Source organism: Artibeus jamaicensis, unplaced genomic scaffold, assembly GCF_021234435.1.
Source record: "Artibeus jamaicensis isolate MK-2021 breed Jamaican fruit bat unplaced genomic scaffold, CSHL_Jam_final scaffold_1964, whole genome shotgun sequence".
NCBI classification, from domain to species: domain Eukaryota; kingdom Metazoa; phylum Chordata; class Mammalia; order Chiroptera; family Phyllostomidae; genus Artibeus; species Artibeus jamaicensis.
In genome coordinates, this window is record NW_026522030.1 from 7091206 (window position 1) to 7118424 (window position 27219).

At 50.0% G+C, this 27219-nt stretch overlaps 1 protein-coding gene across 12 annotated transcripts in view; it reads right to left on the reverse strand.

Moving 5' to 3' along the window:
- ZNF618 (zinc finger protein 618) overlaps positions 1-27219 on the reverse strand; it is a 166824-nt gene that overhangs the window by 19346 nt on the left and 120259 nt on the right. For 9 of the 12 annotated variants that reach the window (XM_053656244.1, XM_053656253.1, XM_053656252.1 and 6 more), the window contains 7 exons: positions 22637-22714; positions 22021-22059; positions 17456-17545; positions 16535-16570; positions 16364-16441; positions 9761-9820; positions 9125-9214 (listed from right to left, as the gene is read on the reverse strand). In XM_053656244.1, the coding sequence (XP_053512219.1) occupies positions 9125-9214; positions 9761-9820; positions 16364-16441; positions 16535-16570; positions 17456-17545; positions 22021-22059; positions 22637-22714 (471 nt within the window). The remainder of the gene's footprint in view (positions 1-9124; positions 9215-9760; positions 9821-16363; positions 16442-16534; positions 16571-17455; positions 17546-22020; positions 22060-22636; positions 22715-27219) is intronic. The other 3 variants (XM_053656249.1, XM_053656248.1, XM_053656247.1) reach the window with 1 other exon arrangement.

Below are 27219 nucleotides of genomic sequence, written 5' to 3' on the forward strand. Positions count from 1 at the left end.
AACCATGCCACCAAGAGGGAGAAGAGAGGCAGGGTCGGGGGGCCTCCCTGAAACCTTTACTGGGTGGGAGGGGCAGAGCGAGTTTGCAGCACACGAGAACAGCTTACTCCAAGGCTGGTGGAGATGAATGGGAGACAAGATGCAAGAGTGTGTGGGAAACCCTCCTCGTGGATTTTAGTTTCAGGAAGAGAAGTGGAGACTTTACACTTCAGGCCACGATGGAGCAACCGGTGTAGGACTAACTCGCCTCCAAATTCAACTGTAAAGCTGGACAAAATACCCGAAACGACAGTTTTCAGGCCCCGAGCAGAAGGAGGTGCGGGACTATGCATCATAAAAGAAGACCTCCTGCGACCTCCATGACCACTCCTGCTCTCTGCCTGGAGAGGCGTTGTGGGCCACGGCCCACAGGTGAAGCGTGATGGAAGCCCTGTAACCGCCCTGAACCGAGGCGGCAGTGATCAGAGGTCAGGGCTTCTAAGCTGGCCAGAAGTTGCGGGGCAGAATAACAAAGGAGCGAGAATCAGACAAAAAAACAAAATAAAACAAAAAAAACCACACCGCCAACAAACAACCCCTCCAGAAATGTGCAGAGGCACCCCCTGCACAAACTGCTGTGTGCAGAGAGCCACTGCACAGCCGGGCTGCCCACAGCTACTGGGGGCTGTGAGCTCTCGGAGTTCAGAGGCTGCACGAGGTCAGAGGGTGCGTGAGTTCCTTCTTGCCAGAGAGGAGGTGCTGCTGAGGAACCTGGGCACTCAGCGCACCCAAAAGGGCCCAGTCTTAGGAGGATTATTTTAACCCTAGCATGGAGACGGCAGCAGCGCACCCGTACCCGCAGGGGACACATTCCAGGACCCCTAGTGGACAGCGCCGAATCTTAGATATACTATTTCTTTTGCTATGTGTAACATATTTGTGATAAATTTTAATGTTTGAATGAGGCACACTAAGAGATCAGCCACAAGAACAATAAAACAGAACAGCGGTCGCAGGACACTGTAATAAAGTCTATGTGAGCGCACGCAGGGCCATTACTAAAACAAGCTGATCTGGAACACAAGCCCTGTGACAATGTGACGGTCAATCCAATAGCTGAGAAGGCTGCTAAGGGCTGGACAGTCACATGGCACGAACGAGCTGGGCCAAGGAGGGGTCCACTCTCTGGGAGGGACGGGGCAGGACGGCGCGGGGTCCCATCACGTTCCTCAGAACCCCGCACAACCTCAAACACAGTGATTAATTACTCATTTCTGGAATCTTCCATTTGCTATTTCCTTTTTAAAAATGATATTTATTTATTTATTTAATTTTTTTTTTTAGAGAGAGGGGAAGGGAGGGAGAAAGGGTGAAAGAGAAACATCAATGTGCAAGAGAAACCTCCATCAGTTGCCTCTTGCATGCCCTGGCCGGAATCGAATTGGAGACCTTTTGGTCCACAGGCTGGTGCTCAGTCCACTGAGCCACACCAGCCAGAGCATTATTTAATATTTTTATGCCATGATTGACTGTGGGTAACTAAAACTGTGGAAAGTTAAACTGTGCATCAGAAGGGGCTCCTGTACTCCATACCTGCACCAACATAGCTTAAAAACAAGCCTTTGAAATATCAAGGAAATGTATTCACTGCCTGCCAGAACAAAATTCAACAGTTTTCAAAGAAAGATCACAAAACCCAGGCACTCAACAACACAGCACAGAATAAGTACAAATACTCATCCAGTGAAGCAGGAAAATGTGAGTAATACTCAAGAGGGGAGAAAAAGTGAACAGAAACGTATGGAAATGATGACAGGGATAATGGAATTTGCAGACGAGAATCTTAAAGCAGCTACTGATATATATGTGTGTGTGTGTGTGTGTGTGTGTGTGTATACGCTCGAAGATTTAAAGGATAACATGAACATAATGACGAGAGAAATGATGTAAAAAGGAACCAGGTGCAAGTTACGGAAATAAAAAATATGACGGTGGAAATGAAAGATTCACTTGAAGGATATCACTCATGAAAAAATTAAGACACCGTAGGAGGAGAGACCAGTGAACTTGCGGACGGGCCGCCTGAAACAATCCACAGTGAAACACAGAGGAAACGAGGCCGAGACCCTGGACAGAGCTCCAGCTGACCGTGGCAGCACCCAACCGTCTGACCTCCATACAAATGAAGTCTCACTAGGAAAGAGAAACTGGGAGAAGACAAATATTCACAGAAATACTGATGGGACGTTTTCCTTGATGAAAAACATAAACCCACGGACCCAAGAAGCTCAAGGAACCTCATGCAAGATAAACCCAAAGAAAACTGTACGCCCATCGTCAAAAACCAGTAACACATAAAAAATATTTAAAATAATCCAGAGGGAATGGTATATTCGGTATAGAGTAACAATCAGAATGATCTCTGACTTCTCACGAGACACAGCGGACACAGCATATAAACGAATGACATGGGTAAGGTGCTGGAAAAAAGTCTCGACCCAGAATTTCCATTCCACAGAAGATATCCTTCAAAAGGTAAAATGATCACATCTTCAGTTAAGAATATCTGTCACCAAGAGACCTACAACGTAAGCAATATTACAGAAAGTTCTTCAGGGAATAAAGGAAAATGATAATAGAGGACATTAAGGTTTATACAAAGAAAATAGTAAGTATGTGAGTAAATATAAAAAGCATTTTAGCATTTCTTAATTACTGTAACAAATAATTGACCGCTGAAAGCCAAAAAGAGTAACTGCTGGGTCTGCACCTTAGACTTCCACGTGTGGTCTGGGTGTGACGCACGTGCGTGGCAGAGGACCAAGTGCTCGGACGTAGGAACAGCGGGAGGGGCAGGAGGGCAGCGGTGGCAGTTCACGGCCAGAAGGCTCTCACATTACGTGCAGTGTGCTATATAAATTCACGGCAGATGGTAACACATGAAGATACATATTATATACCACAGAGCAACCACTAAAGAAAGAGAGGTATTGGTATAAAGCTAATAGAGGAAAAATTTAAAGCTTTTGATGAACATTAAAGAAGGCAAGCCCAAAAAAAAGGAACAAGAAGAAATGAAGCAAACAGAAATGCGACAAGATAGTAAACTTAAATCCAACCATATCCCAAAATATATTAAATGTAAAGAGATTAAATGCTTCATTTAAAAGGCACGGATTGCCCTGGCTGGTGTGGCTCCATGGGTTGGGCATCATCCTGCAAACTGAAAGGTTGCAGGTTCGATTCCTGGTCAGCGCTCATGGCTGGGTTGGGGGCCAGGTTCCCGGTTGAGGGTGTACAAGAGGCAACCCATCGATGTTCCTCTCCTTCTTGTTCTCCCTCCCTTCCCATTTCTCTAAAAAATAAAATAAGTAAATAAATAAATTATTTTTAAAAGAATCTTTAAAAGGCAGGGATTGCCTTTTTAGGGTAAAGGAGTAGGAATCAGCTACATGGATGCACTTCAAGTATAAAAACACATATAGATCGAATGAAAAGAGATATACCATGCAAACACTAACCCTAAGACAGCTGCAGTGGCTATGTTAATATCAGATAATGTAGATTTCAGACAGTGGGTATCACCCGATATATAAATAAAGGGCACTGCGCAATTTTTAAAGATCAATTCACCAAGACATAATGATCCCAAGTGTGGACACCTAAAAACTAAAGCTACAAAATACACGAATCAGAACCTAGCAGAACTGAAGGGAGAAAGAGCAAATCCACAATTAAAGTTGTGGATTTTACCACTCCTCTCTCAGCACTTGACAGAACAAGCCTTTTTCTTTCAAAGCCTGAAAAGGTGAAGAGACTTGAACAGTATTATCAGTCGATGTGACCTGACGCTCCACTCAGGGAATTCTCTCTTCGACTCCTTCTGTAAGGCCAGCATTACCCTGACAGCCAAATTAGACAGGGACAGTACATGCGAAGAAAAGTGTACTGCCGGTCGGAATGTAAAATGGCGTAACTGCTTTGGAAAACAATTTGGCTACTTCTTACAAGTTAAACCCGCCTACCACGTGATCCAGCCACGCCACTCCTAGGCATTTATTTACCCAGGAGAAATGGAAGGACTGGTCCATGCAAAGGCTTACACTGAGGTGCTCACAGCAGCTGTGTTTGTATCAGCTCCAAACTGGAACAACCCAAACGTCCATCCCTACGTGAGCACAGGAAATTGCGCTATCCACACAGTCGGTCCTCAAATAATGTAATTTCACTCAATGTTATTTCATTATAACATTGATCAGATGTAGGCACTTAACTCTTGTTGCATCAATTAGCCTATGGTAAAACTGGTTTTGTTTTATGCAGTTTCGCTGAAAATTACAGAACCTATGGACGTGTAGACATGAGGACTTACTGTATGCAGACACCAGAATACTACTCCCTATCAGTGAATAGGAAGTGACACATGCAAACACGGAAGAATCTTACAACTGTGGTGAGTGAGAGAAGCCAGATACCCCCCCACCAATAAAAGAGTGCGTACTGTAAGGTTCCATTCATGCGACATTCCAGAAAATGCAAAGGAATCTATAGTGATAGGAAGCAGATCAGAGCTCACCTGTGGAGGGGGACGTGGAGAGCCAGGAATTAGGAAAGGGCATAAGGCAACTTTTCAGAGTGACAAGTGTGTCCATACTCTCGATTGTAATGATGGTTTTGTGGGTGCACATTGGTCAAAACTTACCAAACTGTACACTTTAAATACAGGCACTTTATTACATAACAATACACCTCAATAAAAGTGTTTTAAAGACTTCACCAGAAATATTTATTTTTTTGCTTATGACCATCATTAACAAACCACTGACTGAGTATGAAGCCCTCTGCTAATCCCAGTTCTCCAGTTCCGAAAGGGTCTTTGGGAGTGATTAAAATCCAGGTAAAATTCTAGGGAATTTCAAATAAAGTAATTTAGATACCTGCTCAAGAAAAAGAAGCTTCAAAGAAAGAAGTCATTTTTCTGACAAAAAAAGAAATATCCCAACATTGTAAGCTTCTTCAGTTTGACTTAGTCTTAATGTGTTTTAATAAAGTACAGGCATAGTGACTTATTAAGGAAACAAAAATAAATCCATGTAACTCACATTATCAGAATAAAAGGTAAGAATCACAGAAGCACCTCAATGGATGCAGCAAAAAACATGTACACCAACTGGTAATAAAAACTTTCAGTAGACGAGGAACAGAAGGGAACTTCCTCAACTGACGAAAAGCGCCTGTGAAAACCTACTTCAGCTAACGCGGTGCGGAATGACGCAGACCTGAGCCCCACCTGGGGAACGAGGCGGAGATGGCCACTCCTCTCATCTATGCAACACTGTGCCGGGGGATTCCAATCAGCACAGGTAGGAAGAAAAAGTCATGAGAATACAGCTTGGAAAGAAATGAAGCTGTCTTGACCAGTAGATGGCATCAGTATGTACAAGGAAAATCCTAACAATCTACAAAAAAAAACCCTTTCGGAACTGAAAAGTGAATCTAGCAAAGCTGCAAGTTACAAATTCAATATTCAAAAACCATGTTTACATGTACAACAACAACTGGGAAATAAAAAGTCACAGTAACCTTACAAACCATGAAATGCTTAGAAGTAATATAATCAAATATGTGCAAGACCTCTGTGCTGAGAAGTAGCAACTACTGCTGACAGAAATAAGAAGGCATAAATACTTAGATATACCATGTTCATGGATTGGAAAACATAATATTATTATGTCTATTCTCCCCAGAATGGTCTACTGATTCAGTGTAATCCTAAACAAAATCCCAGTTAGATATCTCGTAGACAGTGGCAGGAGACTGACTAACATTATAAAGAAAAAACTAAGTTCTTGGAACAAATACTCTTTTAAAAGGACAGAAACCCAGACAGTGCCTGAGTTAAGACTTACTATCAAACTATAGCAAATGAGACCACAGACAAAGAAATCAATGGGACAGAAATAAACTCACTTACTTATATATTCAATTGATTTTGAAGAAAGGTCCCAATGCAACATAATGAGGAAAAGGCAATCTTTTCAACAAGCAATGTTGGAACAACTAGATATCCATATGGAATAAAATGGATCTCAACTCATACCTCCCATCAACTCATAACTTGAAGTGGATCACAGACCTAAATGCAAAAGCTGAATTTACAAAGCTTCTAACAGATAATAAAGGAGAGTATCTTCGCCACCTTGAGGCAGGCAAGAATATCCTAGGTAAGACCCAGAAAGCACCAACCGTAGGGAAAAAATAATACACTAGATGTCATCAAAATGAAAGACTGTTCACCAAAAAAAAAGACACTGTAAGAAAGTCAACAGGCATGTGGAAGACTGGGAGAAAATATTTATAATATATGTATCTGGTAAAGGACCTGGATCTAGAATATATAAAGAACTTCTGCAACTTAATAATAAAAAGACAAACCACCCAAACAAAAAATGGGCAAAAGATGTGAAAAGTTTCCAAAGCAAAAGAAACAAATGACCAATAAACAAACGGAACTGTTCAACATCATTCGTCATTGGGGAAACACAAATGAACGTGAGATACCACTGCGCACTCCCCAGAATAACCAGAACTTGATAGCCCACTGCTGCCAAATGCTGGCAAGAACGTGGAATCTGTGACTGGTGGGAGGGGGGAATAGTCTCCCCTAGGACCCAGCAATTCCACTCCTTGGTATTGATCCAAGAGAAATGAACACGTAGTCCACAAAGAGCCTTGTACAAGCATTTTCATAGCAGTTTCATTCACAACAGCCTAAAACTGGAAACAACTCATATTAACGAGCAAATGGACAAACAAACCGGTATTTTTTCATACAATGGCTCAGTAGTCAAAATGAATGAGTAACTGATACACATATGACGACATGTACGAATCTCAACATTTTGCTGGTGGAAGCAGCCGGACACAAAGGAGCACATACTACGACTCCATCTGTAAGACCTTCTGCAGGCAGCCTAGGTCCCCCTGGACATTCTCACCGGACTGGGTTTCTCCAGGCCTGGCCCTGGGTACCACGGGAAGCTGTCAGATCTAGCCCCTAATTCCACACAGAATGCATGGACTTACAAATCTCTGGATACAAAGGCCACTGGAGGGGCCATTGGTCAACCTTGGAGAACCAGTCCTCTTTTGGATCTGGACTAAATCTCTCATGTTGTAATTTAAACTTAGCTGATCCTAGAGCCCTCAGACTTTAGTGAATAAGAGAGAAGGAAGATTTACTCAACAGACAGATGCAGACAGACACAGAAGAGTCGGTAACAGAGAGAAAAAGAGAACGAGGAACATAGAAACAGTGGACAGCCCTTCAGGAGAAAGCACCTAGATGTTAAGGGAGAAACCAGGGGGCATGCAATGCAGCCCCTTGTGCTGTCCCATCTGACATGATGCTGGACAGCTTCGCGGTTAAGAGAATGGCCCTGGAGCTTGCCTGTGAAGGTTCAAAGCCAAGCTCCCCCTCTTATTGACTCCGTGACTGTACTCAACTAGTTTCAGAAGTTTGGGAGAAGAGCGGAAGCAGCACTGAAGGCACCCCCCAAAGGCTGAAACCATGGTTGCACGCTGGCCTTGTAACTAACACCGAAGTGCGTTCTGGGGAGCATCCTCTTCAGGCAGCAGGAGAGATGCCCACGCACAGCTGCCAGTCCCAGCCCATGGAGGGAGGAATCCCCAGAGGGTCCAGGCCATGGAGATCAAGCCCTGCCACAGCCCTGATGACTCAGCTGCAGCACCATTAGTGGGTCAAGTGGATGGGTCATGCCCACCTAGGAGAAACTGTGCCCTCCCCCGACTGCCCTGCCACCTGAACATGTGGTGGGAACTGGATGACCCTGTACATCCCCAGCCTCAGTGGCAGGACGGGTCCTCCTCTGGTCTGGCCACACTAGAGGGTTTGGAGATGCCCAGAATCCAGACCCCTGGCCTGGAAAGACCTCAAGAACTTGCACAGATGGGAAACCCGGCAGGTAACTCACCAGTCAGAGGCTGGGTAGGACAAGAAGCCTAACTCAGTTACAGACCTTAGACCAAGCTCTGGTCCATGGGAGACCTCCAGCCTCTGCTGCTCTGCCCAGCAGGGGGAACTTCCTGGGGAAGCTGCCTGCACTGTCCCTCTAAGCTCTGGACACCTTCCTGCCCACCCAAATGCCACTGGGCAGGGAGTGCCACGTGCCTGTATTATTTGCAGGGCTTCCAAAGGGTCTCAGGCCTCCCAGACTATAGGCATCTTAACCCCCTGCCGACCTTGCATAGCTCCTTCCTGTCTCTGGACCCAAGTCTCCCAATCCAGAGTGTGGAGTGGGGTCCACACAGCTCCACCCACAGAAACAAAAGCAGGGGTACTCCCACATCTACTCCTAATCATCAGCTCTGCCAAGGTGGTTAAGTCCCGCCCCTGTCAGGACCCTGGTTGAGGACTGAGGGCCTCCCTAACTCATCGTATACTTGGGATTGAAGGGTGGAGCCTGCTCCAACATCCAGAAGTGGAGCTGGGAAATCAGGAGGATGGAAGGCCACTGTGTCCCTGTGGGAAGGGTCCTTAGAACCTTTTCCCTTCTGGGTCAGGACAGGAGGGAGAGACTGGGGTCCAGAAACAAGGCAGGGCCTGCCCAAGGTCACATGCAAGCCCATGACCTCACTGGGATTAACACCCGGGGCTCTGAGTCCCGATTCAGCACTCCTTCTAGCTTCTTACCCTTTCCACCACTAAAGGCAAAGAGGGAGCTTGCCTGTCCACTTGGCCATCCCTTACTTGGATTAGGCTGTGCATGGGTTCAGACTGAGGCTGCATCCCACGATGCTAGCTCTGGGGGTGAGGATTCAGGAGCATGATTCGGAGGTGCTTAGAGGAGGTGGGGACAGGACCACTGAAGGACTTGGGTGAGTGGTGCCCACGCTCTGAGTCCACTGAGGGAAGACTCAGTCTTTACTGGCTTAAGGGTGGGGCTTTCCCATCTATTCTAGCTACTGGAGTAAAGGTGAGCTCCCCCACAACCCCCACCGTCACGACTGGCTATGAGACCAGCCCAAACCAAGATCACCTTTATTTTTACCCTCCCCTAGCAACACCCCAGAGCCTGGGCCTGTGGCAGGCCCACCCCTTCCCCCAACAACAAAAGGTACTCACTGATGGGGGCGTGTAAGGCCACGTGCTCCTGGTAGGGCGTGTAGTACTTGTACTGCTTTCCGCAGAATTCACAGGTGTAATTGCCGGTTTCTGTCCAAGGAGGAAAAGAAAGTGTGGGACTAGGCGCCCAGCTCCCATCCAGAAGCAGCAGCGTGCTCCCTCCCCGCAAACTCCTTCTCATTCTGGGACAACAAACTAGAATCGGGAGCCCACCTGAGTCAACTACTACTTGAGTTCAATTCCCAGCTCTGCCATTTGGAGCTGTGTGACCTTGCGCAAATCTCTTAACCTCTCTGTGCCTCAGTTTTCCTATCTGTAAAATGGGGGTAATAATAGGACCACCTTATAGGATTGCTGTGAGGATTAAATTTATATGTCAAGTGCTTAGAACAGTACCTGGCACACACTGTTCTTTCTCTTTCATTGCTCCACCCCCAGGCCCCGGTGCTCAGGAAATGTGTGTTGACCCAAGGTGACCTCCAGTGCTAACCTATCAGCCCCTTTGCCCTGCCCTCTGCAATGGCCACACTTGGGTCCCCTCATCTCTAGGACCTTCCCCTGCCCCCAAGCACCCCCCCACCCCCCAGCAGAAGAGGTCACTTCTTCCTCTCAGGTCTCACCAGACTTCATTTTTACCTCTCTTTTGGGTCTGCCTAACTTCTTTCTTCTTAAAAATTTCTGATGTAATATTGTTCACTGGGGGAAAATTATAAAATACTGATAAATACAAAATTTAAAAAATAAGAGAAATTTCAATCATCTACAATCCCCAAACAAAGAGCAGCAGCTACCCCTTGGGAACACGTGCACCTTGCAACCTGCCCCCGACCCCACCCCTCTCTCCCATTATACTGACATCACCTGTCTGGCTCCTGCGGGCCTGGAATCAGCAGCCCTGATCTATATCCACTTTGTAACCTGGTGCATTCAATCGACAATACTTTGTGGACATCTTGCTCAATCAATAAACTTCTAATCGATCTCTACTGCATTCATTGGCCGCATGGTTCCCGGTGGACTTGAGAATCTGCTGCGCTAGTCTCTCACACCAGGGGACATTTAGATTGTTTCAAAAAAATTTCCCTTATACATATAAAAAATGCTGTGAGCCACATCCTTGTAGAAGAAGTTTTTGCACATCTGCTCATTATTTCTGCACATCGTTGCAAGATAAAGATTAGTGTGCATAATCTTTGCCCATTATTTCCATGGGATAAATTAAGGGCTATGTATTTTTAAGGTTTTTGGTAACCACAGCACCAACTACCTGTCAAAAGGTTGGGCCAAGTTTTGTCTTAATCAGAAAGATGTGAAAATGACTGTTTCCATACACTGTAGCAAGCGTTAAGTGTTATTATCTTCTTAAACTGTGCCTGATGGGGGAAACCATAACGCACTGTTGGTTTTATTTTCCACCTCTTTGAGTTGTACGGAAATTGACTCTTTCTCGCGTCTGATTGCAGTTTTTCGTTCATGACTTTTCTGTGTTTGCCATAATGTTTCAGTAGGTATACTTACCTTTTTTAAATCGCTAAGAACTCTGTAGGTTAGGGTACCAACCTTTTGAATGTTAGTTACAGGTATTTCAAGTCAAATTGGCTTTTTAATTGTGTTTATGGTTTTTCTCTCTCAATATAGAAGCTTTGAAGCTTATTTGTCTACTCAGGAGACCCCAGTCTCCACCGTGATGATCCTCTCTTATTCGCAATGCCCTGCTCTCTGGCACGGTGCTTCTCACTCACAGTGAGGTCCCCGGGCCAGCGGCATCACCACCATCACCTGGGAACCCTTCACAAATGCACATTCCTAGGACTTAACCGAGACGCACCGAAAGAAAAACTCCAGGGATGGGCTCCAGCAGCCTGTGTTTGAATAGACCCCTTGGACAATTCTGATGCATGGGATTAACTCTTGGTAATTACTTTGCCAGGTCCTCCTTTCTGCTTGTTTTCATGTGCCTAAAGACACCTCCCCGGATGTCCCTGTCCTTTCGTTTGTTAAACAGTACTGTGCTAAATGCCGGCACAAAGTGTTGAGCAAAAAGAGTCGTGGTTCCCGCCGTCAAGGCGCTTACAGTCTGGAAAGGAGAAAGAAAACATGCAAGAATTGTACGGACGTAAAGCTGCCTCCATGCCAGGTGCTCTTACAAGGGACATGCAGTGCTAAGAAAATTCTACCAGGGAGTTCGGCCTAGTTAAGGAAGAACCAATGAGTATCCTCAGAAAGAGAAAAGATCATGAATTAACTAGGAATGTCTCTAATAAGCCAATAATAACTGGATCATTTTAAATTAACCTGAGAATCTTTGTCTTCTTAATACAGAAGAGCATCTCATTTCCTTTTCTTGCCGTAACTGACTTGGTTTCACTTGTTTTATGATTTTTTTCCCTTACGCTTCATCCTTCCGGTTTCTCTCCTCGAAGTTTCAGTCGTTCGATGCATAAACTCTTTTCTTTGCCTTTCCATTATTCTCCAATACACTGTTTTGGACAGTATGAATGTTTCTCTACATACTGTCATCAAGCAGGAAACGATATGCTCACGTCTCTTACCACCGAGAACGCGAGTTTAACTGAGTGCTTCTCAAACTCCAGCATGTGTAAGAACCACTTACAGAGATGGCTACAACACAGGTCGCTGGGCCCCAGCCCAGAGGTCTGACTCCACAGGTCTGGCGCTGGCCCTGGGAATTCCCGTGGTGAGGAAGCTTCCAGGTGATGCAGAGGCGGCCGCTCTGGGGACCGCGCTTGCAGGAGGACAGCTTTAACCAACCTTTGCTGGATCCCTCGACGTTTCTCCCTTCCTGCATTTTTAGAACTCCCTTTTAATACTTGAGAATAAGCTCTGCCTTTTGCACTCGATTTGACGCTCAGATCTGCAATATTTTAAGCTTACTTCTGGTTTACCTGGCTTTGGTATTCACTACAAGTGCTCTCGTACTGTGAATTATTTCTTCGTAATTGAGCCCTTAAGTGTGCTCTACCACTCAGTTCCCTGGAGCATAACTTCAAATAACTTCTTGAAGATGAGTACACAGGAGATACAGTATGTTTTTGAGTCCTGGCTTCTTTCCTTTATACATAAATCACAATTTGTCTAGATATAAAATTCTTAGATTACAACCTTTTCCCTTCAAAACTATTTCATTATGAAAACAAAAAAACTATTTCATTACCTTTGTCATTTCGTACTGCAGAGAAGACTGAGGCATATGCATTGTGGATTCATTTGTATGTAACTTGCTCTTTTTATTTCTAAAGGGCCACATACTTTTTTTCTTTATATTTATGGTTTTGAAAAGTCACTAAGATCTACTTAGTTGCTGGTCTCTTTACATCCCTCTACCTGACCTATGATGAGCCCCTAAATCTACATACACAAACCGACCTTCAACTGAGCAAATTTTTCTTCTATTGTATCTATGAAGTACTGCTTCTGTCCCCCTGGCACTCCATCAGCAATCCTGGAACTGCTTCCCCATTCTCTGTATTTACCATGATTTCTTCTTATCACCTAATCTGTTCATGTCTGCCCTTCACATCAATTCCATTTCCATAGATCGACTCTGCTCTTTACTCCCTACAATGAAGTCTTAGTTCTGTTCTTGTATTTTTAACTTCTCTGCAATCCTTCCTCGTCTCATGCCTCCTTTTGCCTTTTCATATTATCCTGTTGTTTTTTTTTACTGTACAATTCCAGGCTCCTTTTTCACAGGGTTCATGCTATGGGCTGGACGGTGTCCCCCATAAATTCGGATGTTGATGCCCACCTCCCAATGTGATGGTATTTGGCCAAAACCTGATCTCAACAGAACCCAACCCTAACCAGCACCCTGATATTGGACTATCAGCCTCCGGAACTGTGAGAAAATGAATTGCTGTTAAGCCACCCATTGTTAAGGCAGCCCAAGTGGACTAGGACAGGGAACAGAATCAACTGTGGCTGTCAAACTAAATTTTCTTCTGGATCTTCTGGTAGACCATTTTCAGAGGGATGCTTTTCCCCCGAGTCTCCTAAGTTCACTTTGCCTTGTTTTGTGGAATTTCATAGTTCCCATGGCTTGTTTTTTAATTTATTTTTGAAGTGAGTCTTCCTGATCCACATGTAAAAATCAAGTAACCTATACACAAATCCAAACTTACTGTTTCAGTAGACATGAACGAACTGCTCTGAATCTTCCCATTATCACGGAAAACCATCACAGTAATGATTCTCAGATCTGCAGCTGGAGAGCAAGCTGACACACAGGACCCACCCCTTAGCCCAGCTTCTTCTGAGAGGACTCCTCTGCTCCTTCATGCCTTGGGCTTCCTCCTCAAGTCCCTAATTCTCTAATCTGTTCAGCTGACGTGAACACGGAAGGCATACTTCCCAGCATGCACGGCGACCAGGTTGTTTTTCTCTTCCCCCACCTATAACTGCTACTTATGGCAACTAGTCCGGCCAGTGGACGGTCCCTCTACTGGCTCCTCCTATTCTACACATTATTTGTATAGTTCTGTGGCACTGGCCTGCTTAAAGAAGTGGCAGAAACCCAGGAAGCAGTGTTCTTATCTCGCAAGGCAGCTCCTGAGTGGTAACAGGGGACAGCCTCGCACTATGACAGAAGCCTCATTTCCATAGCGCCAAGCCTAATTTTCTCAACGCAGTTCCCTACTCCACGTCATCGGGGGTCATTCCTCCCAGGTCCTAGCATGGGTTGTCTGTAGGGCTTAGTTACCGACACACACAACAAGTTGCATCTTGTTCTGTGCCTTTCAGGGTAATTAACAGGCACCACTTATTTCATGCTTCCATGTAAGCATCACAGACTAATTCCTTTATAAACATAATCTCAGCTCATCTCCATGACAATCCTGAGAGGTGCTGTATTGTCCTCACCCGGTTTCTGAATTCAGGAAATGGTGGATTAGAGCGATTACAGAACTTGCAGGATGTCACGCAGGGATTAGGTGTAAGCTGGGATTCACGTCGGGGATGGTTCTAAAGCTCCCGTTCTCCTCTCTCTCTTGGCAGCACAGCTCATTCCTGACGTCCTGAACGTGAGCCAGGTGCTGGCTGGACACTTCATACTTTCATCCTGCAGAACAGATGGACGTTCTTGCGCCCAACTTACAGATTGGTCAGAGGACACTCAGAGAGTGTAAGCGGCTAGTGAACTGGCAGTGCCAGCACTTGAATCTGAGCCTGCTGGACTCTGAAGCTGATGTCCATGATTACAGCGTTAGGTACGGAATGGATGGGCAGGGCTGTGCTAGGGCTCCCTGTCCTGACTACTGCGACTGTCCGGCACGGGACGTGTCTGATGCACAACAGGGTGTTCTCTCGGTCTACCTTCTGGCAGTTTTCGTATTGAGGATCTCACCATTTTCTTTATCTTCAAGATAATTTTAATGTTACTGTTTATTGAATGTTTACCATGCATATCACAATCAGTGTGCTAATCGCTTTACAGATATTATCACATCTGCGGTTTCCTGAGTGCTTTAAGAATAAAAAGCAAGCAGAGGCTCGTCCCCTATGAGGACAGAGGAACAAGAGGCATAGCTACATGGAACAGACTGACAGCTGCTGGAGCGGAGCGGGGGTGGGGGGACCCGGATGAAAGAAGGAGAAGGGAAAGCCACAGAACCTGCATGTGTGACCAGAGGACACGGGGAATGGGTGGGGACTGCCTGAGGGGGTCGGGCAGGGTGGAGGTGGGCAAAGGAGGAAAAGTGGGAAAGTGGGGACAACTATAATAGCACAAACGACAACAACAACCAAAGGCATTCAAGGACCTGGCCAGTGCCTTCCAAGGGCCTGGGACCAAGCTCCATCCCAGGTGCATCCTGGGCTTCCCCGCTGTGCTCCCTCAATTTCTCTTCTGTCAGAGTTCCACATCCTTTTGTTCTATGTGTATGTGTATATTTTCACAAGCTGCCTTAATCCTTACTGTGATAAGGCAGAGTCACTAAAGGTCTTTCAGGGGGCAGAGAGGCACAGGACATACAAAGAGAAAGAAGCAAGATTGTACATTTCTGAAGGACTGGACCAGATGAGACCGCATGGAGACGCTCTCCTCCGCCCCCAAAAGGTCTTCCTAAAATGCAGATCCAATTACGTCCCTTCCACATGTAGTGCGTTCTTCCCAGGCTCAGCTCGTTCTACTCGGGAGTAAGTCTAGGTGACTCTGTCCAGCATTCAAGGCTCTCTAAAACCTGAACTCAGAACTGATTTACCTTTCCCTGGCTGGTGTAGCTCAGTAGACTGCATACCAGCCTGTGAACCAAAGAGTCACAGGTTTGATTCCCAGTCTAGGGCACGTGCCCAGGGTTCGGGCCAGGTTGCCAGTAGGGGGCATGCAAGAGGCAACTACATATTTGATGTAGATTTATCTCCCTCTTTTTCTCCCTCCCTAAAAAATAAATCAAATCTAAAAAAAAAAAAAATCAATTTGCCTTTCAATTCCCAGAAAAGTGCTACTCTTCTGCCTTCACAGGGGCTCATTTCCGAGCCTGGTCCCCATGCGGAAGCCCCCCGGAGTCCCAAGGCGGGACAGGCACTCCTGGCACCCACAGCCCCCTGTGCTTCTGGATACACGGTAACGACTGCTTACTGATCTATGGGCCTCCTCAGCGCATGCATCACCCAAAGGGAGGGCCACGTCTGTCCTGCTCGCTGCCCCATCCCCACAACACTCAGTACAAGTGTGCTGGGAACAGGCGGGTCACGTGCCTGGCTCCTGCCCTTTATTGGGACAGGACAGAGCGTTTGCCTACAGTTCCCCTGGACAGCTTCACTGGCTGATACACCCCTTCAGATGACAATAACAGGTTATTTTCCGAGCACCTATTATGTACCAGGCACTGTGCTAATGAACAGGTGATTGATATCCATGATCTCATTTAATCCCCCAACAAACCTGTGGGGACTTGTCATCCTCATGCCACAGGTGAGGAGCCGAGGCTCAGGATGGCTAACAGACTGCCAGGGTACCAAGCATGTGCTACCTTCACTGTCCTAACCTTGACCCTGTGCCATCCTGCTGCTTCTCAAAAGCAAAATCCTAACACTGACTGACCCATTTGACAGGTGGGCAAAGTGAGGTATGAGAAGGCCAGTGGCTCGCTGGCCAGAGACATTGCTGCCGGATGAGTAACACCACCCTCTTCCAGCGGTGGAACTCACCTTGCCGCCCTCAGCCAGCCCCCTCCTGAGTCCCCACCCAGCCCCCGTCCCGAGGAGAGGCCCGCATACTTGGCCCGATTTTCTGGAATGGTTCCGGGGGTTCCTCCTTCACCTCTTCAGTGGCCACGACACCTTGGTCAAAGGGATCTGTGGGAGAACACACGGTCCTTAGCGCCCTGGTGACCAGGTCTCAGGAGCCCAGCTGGGGACCAGAGAGATGGCCAGCCACCAAGTACTTACCTGCCCGATTCTCAGGGGCCCCTTCCACACTGAACACTGTGTCCGGGCAGGAGGCAGCAGCCACAGGAGGAAAGCAAACAGGAGCCCTGTTAGTCCCTGACCACCCACAGGTGCCAGTGCCCACTGCTCCCAGCCCCTGTCCCGGTCAGCTTGCCTTTGGGGACTAGGAGAGCCACCTTGGCTAGCAGGGATGCCCCAGAAACCCAGGGGCCACAGGGCAGTGCATCCCAACCAGGACACGGCCCGTGTCTCCATGCTGCTTCCTCCCAACCCCCACCCAGCAGGGGCAGGCAGGCATTTCCGTCTGCTGCTGGTCCCCAGCACCCATTGAGGGGCCAGGGGAGACCTCAGGAGGAGAGGGGAAAAGCAGGCAAGAGGAAGGATGAGCCAGTAGGAAGTGAGCCTGGCTGTGAGGTAGGCTCGGGTGAGGGGGCTACGGAGGGGCCCCGAGATCCTTCCCAGGTCCAAGACTCTATTTCTAGGATTCTTAAGTTTCTAAAAACAAATTACCTAAATTTATTGTTCTAATTTCTAACTCTATAATCTAAGACACTAAAATATCATCAGTCATTTAAAAAGATTGGTTTAATTTCGCCAGAGCACGTGAATACTCAATATGAAACCATATAATGAATTGATATGAAATGGTGGGCATTAGACTGATTGTGATCTACAAAACTGGCAATTTCGCTTGGGTTACCCTGATCAGAAGTACATGTGGAAGGTACTGGAGACCCTTTCTCCCCCAGGATCCTCAGGGGTCGGTCACTCCCCTCATGGTCTTGCCCCTGTGTGACCTTCCTCCGGGTGGGAGGAGGAAGGAAGGGCTGAGGGGAGGGGGGGCCACATAAGCGGCCCTGGGTGGTGTTGGAACGCTCTCTTCTTGTGGCTCGCTCCCAAGGAGTAAGAGGCCTGACTCACCATCCACTGCATGCAGGTCTCGGTGCTCCTGGAAACAGCTGTAGTATTTGTACTTCTTCCCGCAGATGTCACACGTGTACCTGAAATTGTCTGTGGGAACATGTGGTTACCAGGGCTTAAGTCACTTGGGGTGGGATTTGGGAGGCCAGCTCACCTGGCCTCAGGAATCAAAGAAGGGACTAGTTCAGACTGGCCCCAGTGGGTGACTCCATGGAGAATCAGTCCCAGGGGGTGTTAGGGGCCTCTACACAAGGGGACTGGGAAGCCAGTCCCACATATGGGAGCTCAGCTCCTAAGGGCAGGTCGTAGCTGGCCCCACAGCTAAGCAGGCCTGGGGCAGGCAGCTTTGGAGAGGGCTCCCAGGGACCCCGGCCTCCTCGTGTTCACATGCTGCATGTTCCCTTCTCCTTGAGCCTGGGCAGGACTTGCTTCTAATGAAGACAATGCAGTAAACTGACATCCCTTCTCCATCCAAAGATGTCACTTCTGAGATTAGGTTACAGAAGACCATGACTTCGTTTGGCTCATACGGTCTCGCTCTCATTAGCTGGCATGCTGTGAGCTGCCCCTCGGAGACCACCTGGCAGCCCCGGTGAACAGTGGGGCACTGAGGCCCTCCATCCAAGAGCGTAGGAAAGGCCAACTCTGCCAATAGCCACAGGAATGAGTGTGGAAGCAGCTGCTGCTCTGGTTGAGATCTGAGAGGAGACCATGACCCTGGCTGACACCTTGACTGCAGCCTTGCATAAGACCCAGAACTGGAGGACCCACTCCCAGATTCTGACCACAGAAACCAGGCGATAATCCGTGTTTGTTGCTTTAAGTCGTTAGGTTTGGGGAAAATCTGCCAGACAGCGATAGATAACAAACACAGGGCCCGAGTCTGGATAATCCTGGGTCTACCCAAAGCCAGAGGCTGGACTCACACTGAAACTTGTCCTCTGCACACTGGCAGCACTAACATTTGCCCACACAAACCTTGCATGTGCACTTCTTGGGCTGATCTAGGGATGGCCCAGCCACCCCATCCTTCTAAGGATGCCCAGTGCGAGGAGGCTGGGCAGCTTGCTCAGGCTACACACTGGGGCTGGGAACAACCAGGATGCAAGTACTGACCTAATTCTAAGCCACGGCCGAGTCAGGGTGCATGGCCCTTCCCTGTCCAGCTACCCTCCGCCCCTGGGCTGGGGCACCAGCCTCTTGGCCCTTCTGCTCTTTGACACCCAAGGACAGGATCGGATGAGACCCCTCCATGCCCAAGCTGCAATGCCGGGCAGTTCTGTGTGAAGGTTTCTGGTCCCTACGTAGCTGAACTTTGGGACACAGAAGACAACAGTCATCTCCCCACCTCTGCCCCCACCTCATGCACTGCACCTGCAGTCTCTGAAAGAGCCAGGTACCAGGGCCACAGAGACTAACTGGTCCCCGAGCGAGGTGTGCACACAGCCTCGGCACATGCGGACACTCTGAGGGTGGGGGGATCAGACAGGGTCCAGCCAGCCACCCTCCTACCAGTCTGTCCCATCACGCCTGAACCAGCCAGCGTATGGTGCGGGGGGGAAGGCCTGGCCCTGCCTGACCTCACCCAGCCAGCCAGCGCCACTCCATCTTGGGATTCAGTGTCCCCTCTTCCCCCTAATTTGAGGGGAGGGGAGAGTAGTGGATGACCTGAATCTTGGGGCCTCACCCAGGCTGGCAGTTCCAGGATTCCAAGCCTGACTGAGGCTTCCAGCCTGTTCCCTGGCCAGGAATCCAGCTTAGACAATGACCTCCCCCATCGAGTCCCATCCAGACCATAATCCTCTCTGGGTGCTGGACATCTAGGGAACAGAGGTGGAGAAGTCAAGGCCACCTGGGGTCTGCGGGTTCCAGATGGGGCCCTGCCCCTGAAAGTCCTCTCCCATATGGGCCTCCTGCTTGCCTCGTCCCTGCAGCCAGCCAGGCCACGTGCACCACCTCCAATCAAACGGGAGCCCCTAGTTTCTGCCACTGAGAAGCGCCTGCCCAGCATGCGGTGTCGAATCCCACACCACTACGCCCCCAAGGGTCAGGGAACACATTGTCAGACCCACCCAAGGCAGGCGTGGATGAGGACAGTAGAGCTCTCCCTAAAGAAAGAACGTGAAAGCACATTCTCAGAACTCCGGGAGAGCGGGGTGTCTCTGGAAACAGCCCCGCAGACCCACTCTGGGAGGCAGCCTGCCGGAGCTCAAACCCAACTCCGCAGCTGATGAGGACGACGAACACTAACACGCTCCCCAACCTCCGCCCCACGGCTTTCTTCTCCGGAAAATGGGGGCCACAGTTCCCTCACCTCCTGGAGGTGTAATAAAGAATAAACGAGTACAATGCTAAGGAAATTGATGTGACAACGGCAAGAGAACTGGATGTGAAGTTAGTCTTTTTGTTAGCTGAGATGGGTAAGTGGGCAGAGGCCTCTACGTGGGACTATAATTTTTCTAACAAAGAAATGAAAGATTCCTGGACTAGAGGTGTGAGACCTGGTTTCCGTGCCCAACGCCACCCCTAACAAGCTGTACGACTTCTCTCTGGGTCTCAGTACTCTCCTCCGCACCACGGGTGGGCTGGACCTGCTCTCCTCAACAGGACCCTTTGGTTCTAGGACTCTCTGGCCAGGCTCCCACAACAAGGCTGGGGTGTGAGGACGCCAGGCTTCCTGGGCGGGCGCTGCTGGCCTGGGTCAGGGCAGGGCTGCAGCACTGGGAACAAAGTAAAGCACACTGGCCACAGGGAGAAAACGCCACAGGAAGGAAGGGAGAAGCGATGCAAGGACTAAAAACAGCCCTGGCTACAGAGTCCTTAACAGCCAGCAGGCCTGCGGGAACAACGGAAGTCAGACGGAACACAACCCATCATTGAGGGGCTGCCGGCGAGGCCAGGGGCCCAGAATAGCTGAGGACGGAAAGATAGATGGGGAAGGTCTTGAAATGGGAGGCTGACCACAGGCAGACTACGGGAGCTGGAAGAGAAGGGAGCTACTGAAGGAGGAGCAGCCTGGGGCCAGGCAGAGGCGTGGGGGGCTCGGGAGAAGGGGCAGGCCTTTGCTTCCTTCCGGATGTGGGCCCTCTGGCTGCTGCCAGCCACCCTGAGCCCGAATCCTCCTCCAGAAAGTGGAAGAGTAGCCTCAGCCCTGCCTGCCCACCACGAGGGTAAGAACCCAAAGCAAGAGGATGGGAAAGCACCTCAGGAGGTGTGCTGATGCCCGTGCAGTTAAGGTCCTGCCTCAGCCCCAGACGCCCATTTCGGATTTGTTTGAGGGGGTCATGTTTGTTTATATTTTAAGAAACGTTTTTATGGCGGTATAACAAACATGTAGGACAGGTGTTCACGTCTGTGCAACATGGCAGAGACAAGCAGTTGTGACAGGGATGTCTGGTGACCTGCGAGGTCCCAAACGATCAGTACACGGTCACCTACAGGAGCGTGCTGGCCCCGATGGAGAAAGGGCACAAACCCTCCGTGTGCGGCTTGTTCCATTTTTGCGAACCCGAAACACGGGGACTTGGTGGACCCAGCGCCCAGCTCCACTGTCGGGACCCAGCAGCCGCTTCCTAAAGGGAACCAGGATTCTGACTCTTGCGGTGCGACTTCGTGTCCCCATTTCTGCACTTCCTGCACGCAGAACTCGGAGGAGGGACTCTTGTGCTGGCTGCCTTTGCTCCTGTGGCTGGTGGGTCATCCACTGCTGTTTGTGGCTCTCAGTCTTTGCTCCTCGTTGCTATACTGCGGTCCTTTGTGTGAACACTCCGTGACTTACTTATCACTTCAACTAGCTGGGCACTCTCTTGGGAGGTCTCTGGTTTGGAGCTGTTACAACTAGCACTGCTGAGAACATCCCAGCTCACAGCTCAGGGTGGACGCAAATGAGCACACATTTCTGCTGGGACACACCTGGGACTGCGTGAAGCTGCTGGGTGCCGGAGCTCAGGGTTTTTGGGTGCACCCCAGCCTGCACCCCTCTGGCTGGCTGCTTACCAGGCCTGCGGGTTTAGAGCTGGAGGGAGGGCAAGCAGGGCCTATGAGCAGCGAAGAGAACACTGTCCCCAGATGTCGAGGCCCTGCACATCCCAGGCTCTGGGTACCACTCCCCAGTTCACTGGTTCCCACGGGTGCTCAAGAGACAACTCACTCACTGAAGCAGAAGTTCCCCAACATCGGCTATGGAGCCCAATCCATGGAGGGGAGTCAAAAGAACAGAAGAAACGGCATATTCTGGGCCCCTCTTAGAGGCACCTGTGCAACCTGCCAATGAAAGGCCTGAGAAGTCTGTAGCAAGAAACACGCTCATCTTAGCGGAACTCAAGGTTTCCCCAGGCGTTTTGGCCAGAGAACGCTTTACCGAGAGAACACCTACTGGCTTCCCTAGAATGAGTATGCCATGGAACACACTTTGGAGAAGGCCGTTCTGAGGTACTGTGTTACAGTTCCGTAAGAACCTTCTGGCCCTGCTGGTTGGGGAGGGGGGAGGATGAGTGTTCCCTCCTCCTACCCCTGGCTCTCTCACCCAGCTCCCCGAAAACCCATAAGGAGGAGAAAATACTCACTGCCTTGGGAGGCTCCCTCCCCTGAGGTGGCTTCAGTGTCTGTGAGAGAAGGAGAGGGGGAGGGGGAGGAGGGGGAGGAGAGAGAGACAGAGGGAGGGGGGGAGAGAATGAGAAGGAGGTGAGGATGCTGGACCAACGGCCAGGCACATGAACCCGCTACAATGCACACAGGGACACTCTCCCCAATTCGTGATGCAGATAACTGAGCCTCTCAGTCCCTCCCCATGCCTCCCCGCCATCGGTCAAGGTCCCTAGCAGCCAGGCTCAGGGAGGGTCAGGTGCCAGCCCTCCTGTCCCCTCAGCTTCAATGTCCTCATCTTCAGAATGGACGCAGCCACCCATCCCCACTCTAGGCCTGTCATGGGGAGCACATGAGAGGACACTAGGCAGCACCAAAGCACTCTGGGAGGAAGCAGGTCTGTGCGGAGCAGGCAGGGGGCCTTGGTGGCAGAAGCCTGGTGGCCTGTCCTGCAGCCCCCTACCCCTGTGCACTCTCCCATGTAAAGGAGGATACACCTCTCCTCCTCTGACGTTACCCAGGTGGGGCCCTGGCAGAAAAATGGGCAGAGAACAGGGAGGCGTGGCCCCTAAACTCCGCCAGAGGGACACCACTCACCTCGGTGTGCGCGTACGTGGGTCTGGAAACAGTTGTAATACTTGTACTTCTTGCCACAGATTCCACACTCGTAGGACCCTGGAAAACAGGAAGGAAAGGTACCGCTCAGCCAGCACCCAATGCGTGCAACCGCGTGGCCCCAGTACCCGCGGTGCGGCCTCCGGGGACCACGGACTCTGCCTCAAGGGGCAGGGCTCCTCCAGAGGCCGCCTCCACCCCAGTAAGCAGGGAGGCAGCGCGGACCTGCAGAGGCATCGCCCACCTGGAGGTCGAGGGCCTGGGGCTAGTTCCAGGTGCACCTCCTGGAGAGGGGTGCCCGCCCCTCCCTCTGAGTGACCTTGGGAGACCTCTGGGCCTCAGTTTCCAAACCTGCAATATGGAGGAGGCAACTTCTTTAAAAAAACTTTTTTTAAGACTTTATTTTTAGAGAGGGGGAAGGGAAAGAGAAAGAGAGGGAGAAAAACATCAGTGTGTGGTTGCCTCTCACACGCCTCCTACTGGGGGCCTGGCCTGCAAGCCAGCTATGTACCCTGACTGGGAGTCGAACTGGTGACCCTTTGGTTCTCAGGCCCACACTCAATCCACTGAGCCACACCAGCAGGGCAGAGAAGGCAACTTCTTTAGGTAACTCTCATACTTACTCCCTGAGAAAAAAGATGACAAAGGTAAAAGTCCTTCACAATAAAGGAATAAATTGCAACCGTGTAATGAAATCATCACTCGAACACATGAGAATTTCTAGCTACTTGTCCTTCCCAGGATAAGACAGGTGTTTAGTGGACAGGCTTCAAATCAGACACGTTTGGGCCCCTGTCCCTGTTCTGCCACTTACCAACAGCACGACCTGGGTAACTTCCTCATTCACACTAAGCCTCAGTCAGTGTGTTCATCTGCAAACTGGGACTGAAAGTGCCCGCCCTGCAGGTGGGGCCCTACACAACCCCGGGAAGTACACGGCCCTACCACAGACAGCCGTGTCTGACAGGGAGAGGACCCCTCCTCTGCGGGGAATCTGCCTTGTTCCCTCAGACCAGCAGAGAGAACACGGTACAAGCACCTGACCCCAGCCCTGTGCTGGGTCCTCTCCCCCAGAACAGGGGGACTGAAAGGACCGAGTTCCCAGCGGGCGTATTTCGGACAGGTCAGAGGTGGAGGAGCCCGCCACGCAGAGCACACGGCTAAGGCCCACAGCAGGAGGCCAAGCAGAGCCCACGGGACCCTGCCCAGCAGAGGTCCCAGAGTGGGGGCCCTGCCGTCCCTCACACGGGCCTGACGCCACCTGGGCCCCGGCCCCATCCTTCTTAACACATAAATACACAGGCCCTGGCCCCACTCCAGGGTTAACGTGCTAGAATGGCTCGGGCTAGTGGCCTAGGAATCTGCCTTCTTAGAAGGGTCCCCAGGGCGTCCGGATGCCCAGCCACCAGGTATGAGAATCACTGGTTCAGACAGAGTCTCAGCTCCACTGTTTCCCGGCCGGCCTGCAGTCTGTCTCCTCACTGGGGAACGTGGACCATGTGAGGGCACCAACGTGAAGACTCAGTGAAGCAGGACGGAGTTCCCCGCCGAGCCCAGGGACGCGGTGAGTGGATGAGGCGTCAGACTAAGTCAAAGAGCACTGGGCTTGGAGTCTGACTCTCACCTCTGACTGCCACCCCCAGCTGGCCGATCTCAGGCACAGGCCTTTTCCGGCCCGTACCTCACCTTCCTCATCTGAAATGCAGGACTGTGACTCCTGCGCCTCAGCACCGAGGTCGGGATTCATGAGGCACAGCACGCAAGTCGGCTGACCCGCAGGTGGCATTGTCACCTAACTACCGTGGAGCACTTAGGGGAACGCCATTGTCCTGACACCGGTGTGGGATGGAGCAGCCTGTCACCCAGTGATTTTATGCATCTTGTCTCACAGGGGAGAAATGTAAACACAGGGGAGAATGTAAAGATCGGATTTGTGTATTTCTTTGTCTTTGGCTCCATAAACTTATGGTGTTCCATTCATCTGTCACCGAGCAACAGCGACCCAATGCCATGGCCACCGTGTACCCCAGGATGGTGCAGTGGGCTGCTCACTGAGGGGCCTTCTGGGGACTCTCAGCTGAGGCAGACCCTTGTCCCCCCTGCCTGACTTTCTGCATGTCATGCTTCCTCACTCTTGGGTTCCCCAATTACCTTTTTGTCCTCCGTCACCATCACTCTCTACTAAGCACCAGGTGCTGCACAGGCCTGGCCTCTGACCTCAATGTGCAGGTGAGGAAGCTGAAGCTGGCACACTGCCAACCAGTGGGAGTGGGGTCGGGACTCCGGCCCCCCTCACACATCAGCTCAGTTCATCCTCACCAGCCCAGCAGCCAAAGGCAATAGTTACCCCCATTCTCAGGTGAGGGAAGTGGGGGTCGGACGGTGACGCACACTGTCCAGATCTGTCTAGATCCAAATCCAGTGTGCGTACCCACCACGCAGTCAGCCACTGGGGAAGCACCAAGAGGAGATGGTGTTTGTTCGCATTAACACTTACTGAGGACACCCAGGTCTCACTTCTGTCCTCCACCTTCCCGGAAGTCCTCATGTGGTTGGGGCAACTGAGCGCCCACTTCAACGATGAGTTTCTAAGTGCTAAGGGGGCAGGTGGTCCAAGGCTGGGGCTACTCAGCTCATGGTTTGCAAGGAACTGGGCTCAAAGGCGGCCACCAGGCTCCAGGGCCATCCTACTGCCACCATGGCAGGTCCCCTCTGGGTGCCAAAGGAGCTGTAAATCCCCGTCCATCATGGGACTCCCCGATGCCGCAGGGCAGCAGAACACCCCATCCATGCCTGGTACCATCACAGGACCCCAGAGTCCACTATCAAGAGGCAGGGGCAGCTGGCAGAGCACGCCAGCACTTGGAAGCGAGCCTTTTCCCCTCCCCCATCCTGCTGTCACCAGTGACACATCAGGGATCCTCAGGCACCAACCAACAGCACTGTCCAGCACTTTCTACAGCTACCAGCAGAGAACCTGGCTTAGCACCCTCCCTGAGAGCCCTGGGCAGGCCAGGTGAGACCAGCAGAGGCCGGGGGAGTCTAGTGCCTGCTGCCACGGAACAGGGAAAAGTGGAACATGGAGGTGGAGCAGGCTGTCTCCTGAGGACAAGGAGCATGGGTAGCACCCCCAACTCTCTCATTTGCACCCAGCTAGCTCCCCGATAAGCTCAGACACATTTCAGGACACACGGAAATGCAACAAGGCAGAAATCCGGAGCAGGTGAAGGGGAAAAGAAAAAACGCAAATGGGGTCAGACAGAGTGATGGCCCCTCACAACGGCCTCGGCTTACAGATCAGATGCTGAGGAGTGGCCCAAGCCTGCTGGGGGACAAGGGACCTAGAGAGGTAAGTCAAGGATGAGCAGGTGTCCTGAGGCTCTCCGGGACTTGGCCTCAGGCCAAACGTCCTCTGAACCAGGACCCTCCAAGCAGAGAGAAAAGTCCCTAGGGATGTGTGACCACAGGCAGTTTTAAGATAACCAGTCCCCAACCATCAACTCCCAAATGCATCTTTCCCAAAATCAACAGGATGGAGAACATGGCAGCGGGCGGGAGAGCCCGCCCCCACTGGTTCTCCCTTCCTCCTCCCCTCTCACCTTCCCCCTCCTCCCACTTTACTAATGAGACAGTTTTGTCCTCCACCTAATCCCGCTGTGGTGTCCTGCATGGGGGATGATCATCGCAGGGCTCCCGGCAAAGGCGCGATCTCAGATACTGGCGTCGGGCTCAGACGGTGGGGGGGGTCTACTGACCGGGAACAACTGCCCTGAACTGAGTGTTTTCTGAGTCTCAGCTCTCAACAGAACTGACGATCTAATGTGGTCGTCAGAGGAGAGACCGTGAAAAATAATGTCTGATGAGAAACCCCTATGTAATCTCCAGCAGACTTGGAGTCAAAGAACTGAATGACGCAAAACAAAAATGAACTAAGCAAACAACTAGACCAGGAACAGAGTCACAGAAATGGAGATCACATGGAGGGTTATCAGCAGGGAAGGGAGAGGGGAGAGAGGGGGAAAAGGTACAGGGAATAGGAAGCATAAATGGTAGGTACAAAATAGACAGAGGGAGGTTAAGAATAGTATAGGAAATGGAGAAGCCAAACAACTTAAATGGATGACCCATGGACATAAACTAAGGTGAGAAGTGATGGGGGGGGCGGTGCAGGGTGGAGGAGAATAAAGGGAGAAAAAAATGGGACAACTGTAATGGCTTAAACAATAAAATACACTTTAAAAAATACTTTAAAATGTACTTAAAAAAAGAAGAGACACTGATAGTACAAAACTCCACACCTCCCTGGCTCCTCAGTTAGGTGACCCAGCTTTCTAAGCACTTAACACTCAGGAAAACCAAAAGACGGGAATTAAATTAATGCCAAATCCTGTCTCACGCAACATATAAGAAATATTAATTCGCAGAAACATGAGCCAATTGAAAAAGAAATAAAGCCCCATCCATTTTATGAAAAGGTGCATTTTCGATAATTTTTTACTTGTACATTTATGGTTGCTCTAAATTTGTTTTTGGCAAGTTGTATGCTAATAATAACTCAACCTGGA